Source organism: Pundamilia nyererei, unplaced genomic scaffold (assembly GCF_000239375.1).
Source record: "Pundamilia nyererei isolate P.nyererei 1_Seehausen unplaced genomic scaffold, PunNye1.0 scaffold00008, whole genome shotgun sequence".
NCBI lineage: Eukaryota > Metazoa > Chordata > Actinopteri > Cichliformes > Cichlidae > Pundamilia > Pundamilia nyererei.
In genome coordinates this window covers 6,980,531-6,990,203 of record NW_005187409.1, presented here as the reverse complement: position 1 = coordinate 6,990,203, position 9,673 = coordinate 6,980,531, and the positions used below count along the sequence as shown (strand labels likewise).

General features: G+C 37.7%; 1 protein-coding gene across 1 annotated transcript in view; it reads right to left on the bottom strand.

The window, feature by feature from the left end:
• The window catches only part of trpc7b (transient receptor potential cation channel, subfamily C, member 7b), a 47,826-nt gene that overhangs the window by 30,127 nt on the left and 8,026 nt on the right, over positions 1–9,673 (bottom strand). The window contains exon 2 of the mRNA XM_005723195.1: positions 3,465–3,629. Coding sequence (XP_005723252.1) covers positions 3,465–3,629 — 165 coding nt within the window. The remainder of the gene's footprint in view (positions 1–3,464; positions 3,630–9,673) is intronic.

The following is a 9,673-nucleotide window of genomic DNA, read 5'->3' as shown; positions in this document are numbered from 1 at the left end:
GGTACTGGCTTCGATTTGAATCTCCCATGAGACAAAAGGAGGCCAAGAAAAGCTAGGACGGAAACAAAAAATCTCAAAGTGTGTCCAAAATGTTAAAACCGCAGGCAGCTGTGTCAGAGATAGCATGCAAAAATATATTTCAGCCAATTAAGTAGATGATGGACTGCAGAAAAGTAATTAATGAAAAAATAATTACTTAATATCGGCGCAACATGTAGCATTTGGAAATGTCAGCGTATCATTGCCAAATTGATTGTCATCGTTGGTATAATTATCATTAATAAAGAGCCTCGTCATGCCTGAAATACTCTGTGAAAATAAGGACGAGGTTTACCATAGTTTCAGAATCATAAGCTTTCCTTACACGTACTCTTACCTTTTCACTATAAATCTGCAAAGTTAGTGATACAAATGAATCCTTGACTAACATGTGAAACTTGGTTCATCAAGTCTCCAAGGCAATTTTCCTCTTCATCACTTGTTCTCTTTTTCTGACTTTTTATCTATTTTCAGTTACTCGCGGAAGGCTGAAAAATTTCACGTCACTCACCATATTTTAACCTCTTCAATCAATAAGAAGCATTCTATCTCTGATCGCACATCTGCTTTTCATCACTTCTGAAGCATATCGCTGCTATTTTTCACCCGAAGAGGATTTTCAAAGCAATTACAGTATCCATGTTTTTTCTGCCTGCTCTCAATGACTTACTACTTCTGTTACAGGAACAAAAACACTGTCTTTATCGCCCCAGGCTGATATGAAATGTAATATGATGTGGGATTTTAATAATTGTGTGTTGTAGTGTTGTAAAATGGGGCATAGTATGGGCTGTAAAAAACAAGCAATTGATGAGATGAGATGAGATGAGAAGAACTAGATGATTAGCTGCAGGTGCAGGAGGCTACACTAAACACAATCAACCAGAACACATCAAAGCTTTCTCTCTGCGTTTGTCTGTCGAACTGTATTTTTGTTCTGATTTACACTGTCTTTATCTATTTCATTATCAAATCCATTCTACTTTTTGTTTCTAATGAGCTGCGGTCACATGGTCACAAAGCATGCATAAACATCTGTTTTGTCTCTTGGTTATTTTTTTTGATTAGGCTGCTTTTATTATTCTACCCTCTGTAGTTCTGCTTTATCAACATCACACATGTCCCTGGTCTCTTAAAACAACATGCACATTAAAAAAATAAATAAACGTGACACAGCAACAGACACAGTAACAGCACAACTATAAGCTGTGCGTCCCATATTTGCTTCTCTGCCCTGCTTCTTTTTCTCAGCTGTCTCTCACGTGACACGAAACGTCAGGCAGTCACATGCAGTGTCATGATTTGATTGATTCACAATTAGATGTAATCATACATCCACACATATGCACACATGTGAATACGCACACAGAAACACACACATTAACATAACACAAGTGTTTTTTGCGACTAGTGCTTCATGATTGGTGGATAACCTGTCACGGCGAGTGAGATGAGCCGTGTGGAAATAATAAAGGAGGATCCAATTGCAGGAAGTAGCGAAGGTGTGAAGGTGGTTTATTGAACACGAAATATAAATAGACAAACGGCAACCGGAGAATGAACTAAACTCTACTGGGAACAACTAACTACTGAACATGAACCAGAACACAAACTACAAGAGAATAAGAAAACAATCCATAATGCAAAAAACACACCTAACATGACAACTCAAAATACTGGGTCAAACTGACCCAGAACCGTGACATAACCTCTAAGTTTTATGGTTCTCCAGCTTCTCATGCACGGCTAACATCCGGTGCTCTCACTCTCTAGTCTACAAAATGATTAATTCATCAGTCACGCCTACCATGAACTGCTCAAAGGTCCTCAAACCTGAGTGCAGACACACACACACACACACACACACACACACACACACACACACACACACACACACACACACACACCACTTGGTGATGATGAGGTGCAGGATTATTCAGGTTGATGAGAAGATTTGCATAACCGCTTACTCAGCTCCTGTGTCTGAGTGTGGCCGATGTCATATTGTGTCACTTTAGAAAATACAATCTGCTTGATGAGAATGAAGAAAATGTCAGAAAATGTCCCACATGCCCTATAATCAAACAGTTACTATATTGTGTTCTGAAACTGTAAATCTGTAAGTTTTGACATTTCATTTGGCCATATCTTTAGAGTCTAGTGCATATATATTCCTGTAAATACCCTAACAAGGTTATAAGGTTTGTGTCATTTATAGTAGAACCATATTTCGTATTTTAGGGAAAAAGTGGATTATTGTCTGTAGCAACAATGTCTGTAAAAAGGGTACAACTGCAGAGATGAGGTGGAATCAAGATGACTACAGCTTAAGAAATTGGAAAAACCTATATTAAGTGCTTATTGTTTATTTGTGATAATTCTGTATAACCTAGGATTGTATTTTTATATTCAGGATAATTGTATAGAATACAGGTTGTTAGTTAATAATTAGGGAATATAAAAAAATCTGTCTGTAATGTTATACACAATTTAAGAAAACCTTTTTTATACTGCATGAGCTTATATATATATATATATAACATATATATAACATGCTTGGGGTCTTAGCTTCATGGGTAGTAACAATTGCATCTCTAAGATCAGTGGTGATGTCTTTACCCCTTGGCACTGTGTAAACACAACAATGCTCAAGATGAAACAAACTTCCAAAATGTCCTTGATTTTAAGACTTGCTGGGCACCGGACGATTTTAAAAGTTCTGACACCTAAAAACATTTAGAATTAAAAGAGGTACGTTCTTTTTCACATGACTTTATCAGGGGCTGGGTCTGCGACCCAGCGTTTTGAGTTTATTTTTGTTTTTTTGTGTTAAGTTGATGATAGTAAGTTCTTGTGTTATTGTTCGCTAAGATTTAGTTGAGGTTTATTCTAGTTTTCGTTTCAGCTATGTCTCTTTGGTTATGTGTCTTGTTTCCTGTCTAGTCTGTCACGTGTTTTGTGTCACACTTCAAGTTCTGCTCAGTCTGAGAGTAGATGATGATGATGAAGCTAAGATTAGAATAATAAAAGCTGAGCCTAAATGTTGAGCTGAGAAGCGAGTCTGAGATGTCCTGAAATGAACTAATCCTAAGTTAATATTAAGGCCTTTGCTGTCGTTCCAACCTCAGGGCAAACTTTAGATTCTCCCCAACTTGTGGTAAGGTCATATGAGCAACAAAGAACAACATTGGGAATTGTGTTTCCTGATGGGTAATGAGCCTATATACGCTGCATGATGAGACTTCAAGTGCAATTTGAAATACTATAGTTGGCTGCAAATAATAGGTGGAACAAGAATAGAAAATAATATTTTACTGAGAAGCAATAGTGCATAGATACAGCAATTATAGTTCCCTAAACTATATGTGTGTGTATTTTAACTGTAGTTTGCAATTGTGTTTGCGCATGTAGCTATCTGTTCATACCTTGCTACATGGCATTATCCAGTAGGCAATAGCCAGGAATGGAAGGCCTACAGTTACTCCCAGGACTGTCCAGCACTTCACACCAATGGACTGCTGCCTCAGGCCAGGCAGATTCTCATACCAGATAGTCAGCAGTTGCTGCTGGCAGTTCGGATGAGCAACGAACTGAAACAGAAGAAAATAAACAAGAAACTTAAATCAGTGGAGAACGAAGGAAGATGAGACAGTTTGGGTACAGGGCAAGGATGGTTAAAGGATGAGAAAGACAAACAGGAAAGGGCGAGTGGTGCTAAAAGCAAACAGCTAGTGATGCGAGGATTTTCAAGGAACAACTCACACTAGCTTCATATGACAAAAAGCTGCTTACATAGTCAGGCCGAATAGAAGTATAGAAGTTTTACATTAAGGCAGGTCGTCTTTAATTTAAACCAGAAACAAACCTTGAATATTTTTCTCCAACTTTAGACATGAATCTACTGGGACGGACCCCTTGTAATCTCAGTAGCTCCAGTTATCTAGTTATAAGTCCCACTCATGAAAATCCTCTCATCCAAAATGTGCATCTGCAATAACAAAGGTATACAGTTGAAGGACATTGTTTCAGCCAAGGCCTGACTCACCACGCCTGGGACAGGCTGTATGATGTTGAAAGTCGTTAAACATTCAATGACTGCAGGATACATCAATGATGTGATGTATGTATTTTATAAAATGTGGGTTTTGTTTTGTTTGTTTTATTAGCACACAAAGAAGATGACTATAACTAAAAACGATATTTCAAATATTAAAAATATGCTACCCAGGCACACACAAGTGGCCAACACTGATCCTTTGGTTAAAGTGGAAAACCCAAAATTTAGATGCATTGGGAAAAAGGGATGTCTAAGAGTGAACAAAGTGTTCGTAAATATCGAAAAAAGCAGCCGGTTAAAGTCCCAGGAAAGCAGCAGCCAAGCATTCCTGTGTGAATGTCTTTCAAGCTTTTAATAAATTTCCTCTGCCAGTGTGTGTTCTTGGTATGTTACATCTTTAATGGATGGAATAAAAAATGGTTTCAAGCAATGGGTCTTGAAAATAAAGAAAGTAGGAACATTGTAAGACATGAAATTTTTTTTTGCCTCAATATCATGAATTGATGGCAATTATGTGTCTTTCAAAGATGTTTTAATCCTTGTTATCTTAGTGAAAGAAAGGATATAATGATAAATAGAAAGTTGAGTGAGAGTCAAAAGAAGTCGCTGTAGCCCACGTGTTTTGTGCACTTAACGTTCAGTCACCAAGTCAAAAATCTTTATGTATAGATTTTTACAACATGTAAGCTAATATAAACCCCAAAAACCCAAACTGAAAACGTCATTTGAACCAGCACTTTTGACACATGCATTTGTATACACCATTTACAATCTACCACAGCTGGGCTAATTGCTGTGTAACACATATATCTGACATTTAAAACCATAAAACAAGGCAATTAAAGTCCAAAGTCCAAATATTACCTTTGACACAAGATTTACTCTAGTCTCTGAAAGACCACCTGTAGAAAGTACACTGGACACAAATCACTTACAGGGTTTGTGTTATATTACAGAATGGACATCAGCGAGATCAGGCCCAACATTTCGATTATTCGTATACTTTGTCTTTAAAGTGACAAATGCTGAAAATCCAGTGGTAGTAAAAGGTAATAGAGACATTAATGCCTTGACGACAGATCAGTATGTTTTAAGTTACAAATATCAATTTCAAAGCAGAACCACAAAAACAATTCCACCTGGCTGTCCTGCTGCATACAATGGAAACTTGCCCATTACGGTGGGCAAATTGATTCTGTATGAAGCTGGATTGCACACTGAGCACAGAGAAGTCCTCCTGGAGTTGGCCCCTCAGGGTTTGCAGGTTTCTCAGATGACATCTGTCAGGGAATTCAGGATTTAACCCTCCTCTTTACTGAGAAATTCACACCTATTTTCAAAGAACTCAGAGCTGCTCTGAAGCCTCCCACTGTCTCTTCCATAGTGTGGCTTCCGTCTTACTGTGGACATAAAATACAGTCACTGCTTTTCCTTGGAAGAACAGTTTGAGTTCCTTACATAGTTGAAAATGTCACCAAATATGTCAACTTAAAAAGCAACTTAAAGCCAGAGTATTGATCTAACAGTCCACAATAAATGTCCTGACTTCTTCGCCTGGTTTAAAACATCAATAGAGCACCTTAAAATATGAAAACCGTCAGATTTCAGTATGCAGTGTGAAGGGTGGTCATTGTCTATCTCACATGGATAATATGTTAAACAGCCATGACTACTGTGGATGACAAAAACGTATTCTTCTCAAGCTTCATCTAAAATTCTCCTTGACATCTTTGTGGTCAGTGTCTCTCTGTGGACACAGGTGTGGAAAGCAGAGCCATGTTTTTGACCTTTTCACAACTCCAGTGAATTATCCAATCCCAAATTATCCAAAAGAAATTGTGTTATTAAGAATAGCTTGAAGGTCCAAGATTCAAGTTTATTATGATGCGCTTTCAAATAGTTCAGTGCTTATTTAATGTCCACACAGAATCTGATGGATCTGTATCAGCAAAATTGCTCTAGTCAAGCAATACACATTTCATTCTCCCACCATTCCAGCTTTTGTGCTTTCATGATTTTTAAGCCTTTCATTTGTTATTAAGGTTCTAGAATTGATCTAAATGCAGGTCAAAATGGATGCAGACAAAGTTTAATTTAACAAGAAGGTATATCACAGGATATAACATGAACTGACAGGTACATTTAAAAAATGCAAAACAAGACAGCAAAGAAATAGCAACAGGTGGTGGTTAGCACATTGAATTAACAAAGATAGATGGAATGTCGGGACTATACTTGCACAGGGGGAGATGGAAATATTTAAGCCTGAATAGCCAATGAGAAGGTGGGAAAGACAAAGAAGTAAAGAAAACATAGTAAAGAGACAGGTTACCAAATTAAAGAGGACACAATAAATATCAAATGTCTCAAATCCAAAAAGTGTTTTAGAGAAGGCTAAATGCTGGTGGTATTGGGGAGAACTTTCTTCAAGTTTCCCATTATGTTAAGCAAAAACGTATGGGTTATAACCCACAGGGAAACATAAACAACAGCAAACAGGAAAATCCCCTCAGCAGGTGCAGTGGTCTGCACTTCCTTTATGGGGAATTACAGTTTTTAATTATGAAAAGTATGCATACTATACATGATACTTCAATACAACTAAATTAACAAATGCCAAGAGGGTAAAATTGACATGATTAAATATTACATATTTGCGAAAGGGCATCTGGTGCTAATTTACTTTTCCAAGTATCTCAAGTAGCTTAGTGTCCATTCTGAATATCTATTTCTAGTACTAGAGTATTGTGTATTCATAAAAATCTGAATATATTACTACCTAAATGAAGTCAAGTGGCAACCTTTAATACATTTGTGTTTATGGTTTCCACTTGAATTCATTTAAAAAGAAAAATGGCAACAAGCAGGATGGAAAATCAATTTAATATACAAAGTGCAAAAGAAAGAAGGCAATAAGAAGTGGTGCATTTTCACATTAATTACAGAGTTTATTCTAAGTAAGGCAGTGATAAATGAAAGCCAGCAAAGGTCTTACAACGCAGGAGAAGATGGATGTTTTTCTTCCAGCTGGAGGAAGGATGTGGACAACCAAGCAATCAATGTTCAGTCAGCAGTCAGCTAGTGGAACAATCAAACGCTGTGTTTGTGTGTTTTGTATTCACGTCTAAGATTTCAGCAACACCTCACTTCTGGTCATGCGTGCTCTCCCTCGATTTCTGTTCACTTTATTGGGTTCACCCAGTCAATCAATGCCTATCCATCACTTCACCAGTGACCCTTGATCATCACGTTTGAGGAACATTTATCTGAGCTGACAATTGACATTTTCTGCTTCCTCCACCGATTGAAACAAACACATACAATTTGCATATGGCTGAAAAGCCTCAAACAGTAATACATACACCACCACCCATTCAGTTACTATAACTTACCACTGATCAGTCCATCAAACCAATAACCCCTGACATGAAAGCCTCCTGTGTCCATCTACATGCTCTACATGCAGTCACGCTCCACCTGGTTTCCATGGCAATCACACCCTCCCTCTCCTCTTGCCTGGTGTAATTAGCTGCCTGGTATTGGTCATGCTCTCTTGTACAGGATACAAAAAAGCAACCTGTTTAATGCCCAAAACACACGTGTGTGCGCGCGCACACACACACACACACACACACACACACACACACACACACACATATATACACATGTATACAAATACACCTGTGCACATGCACAACTACACCAGGGAATTGCCTGATTAAAGAAAACATGAGGCACATTAGGATCAGACAGGAACACGTGTGAGTGAGAGAGAATGGCAGGGCCAAATGGGGAAAAGGGATTTGGTTTGACATTTTCCTGAGCACCTCTGCACAGCAGGGATTACCTTTTACACACCGGCCAGTGAGTTGTTTACGAAAGGGTCCTGTGAGTCCACATTCAAAACAACACTCAAGCATACTGTACTGGAAATATACTGCACAAACAGATCAGAGAAACTAGCTTAGTTAGAAATAAGTCGGGTTACATGTTAAACTGCAATAAATAATGTATTTCTATCCATGCCATGGGAATTAAAGGTAGTGTGTTGCATTGGGTTGAATCATATCTGTCTAATAGACTCCACTTTGTTCATGTAAATAAGGAGTCTTCTTTACACAAATACACACACTAACATTTATTATGGATTTCCACACGGTTCCTTGCTAGGACTAATTCTGTTTACATTGCTCATATGTCCCTTAGGCAGTATCATTAGAAGGCATAGTATACATTTTTATGCTATGCAGATGATACTCAGCTATTTCTATATATGATGCCACACACCAGTTAGCTAGCAATGTCTTAAAGACATGAAAACCTCGATGACCTCTGAAGTTTCTGCTTCTAAATTCAGATAAAACTGAGGTTATTGTACTTGGCCCTAAAAATCTTAGAAACGTGGTGTATAACCAGATACTCTGGATACAATTACCTTGGCATTAAGTAACAGAAAGAGGCATCTTGAAACCAATATTTTCACCAGGATTTGTTCTTAAATGTCCATATTAAACAAATATGCAGGACTTTCTTGCATTTTTACAAATATCTCTAAAATTGGAAACATCCTGTCTTAGAGTGGTACTGAAAAGCTAGTTCATGCATTATTATTTCTGGACTATTCTAATTCATTATTATCGGCTGTTCTAAAACCTCTCTGAATTTCAATTTATCCAAATTGCTGCTGTGAGAGTACTGACAGGAACTAGAAAGAGAAAGCAGATTTCTCCCATATTGGCTTCTATTCACTGGCTCCCTGTTAAAGCCAGAATCGAATTTATAGTCCTGGACCTCACATACAAGGTCTTAAATGTTCAGGCCCCTCATAATACAATATCACGCCAACAGCGCACTTTGCTCTAAGACTGCTGGCTTACTTGTATTTCCTAGTGCTTGCTCAAAAAGGGGTTGTCTGACTATTTCTTTGATCCGTAACTTAAAATATAAAGCGCTTTGAGGCGACTGTTGTTGTGATTTGGAACTATATAAATAAAATTTGATTTAGCCAAACTGACAAATCTGCACTTATATTAATGTGTCCATGTTAACACAACAACTAAAAAGTATGTGGCGAGTCTCATTCCACTTTTTTTTTTACTTCTGGGCAGTGCTGATAATACTCGAATTCCTATGTGTGTGTAATAACCTTAATGGAAATGTACAGGTCCAAAGGGTCAAAGTTACAAAGCAGTCAAAGTTATTATACAACAAAACTGTCTTCTTCCAAACAACAAATGGACCTTAAAGTTGAAATGACGAGAGGATTATTGGTCATGTTTTCTTGCGTGGTCCCATGTGTTTTGGGGGTTGGGTATGGATTTTTGGAACTGTAAAGACCCAAAAAATGAGCTCCAATGATATCTCAGATGTACTGCCCTTTCGAAAAGGTTAAAGAAAAAGAAGTTGACATAGTACATGAACACCAGCATTAGGTATCAAAGTCAAACACACTGTGTGACAAGCCTCTTCACCTTTAGAGACCTATAAAGCTGCTGAGACAAACAATTACCGTTTTTTCTTGTAGTCTTTTGTATTATGTTGGCATTTTGTTTAGTTATTACTTACAGAAAATGTTTT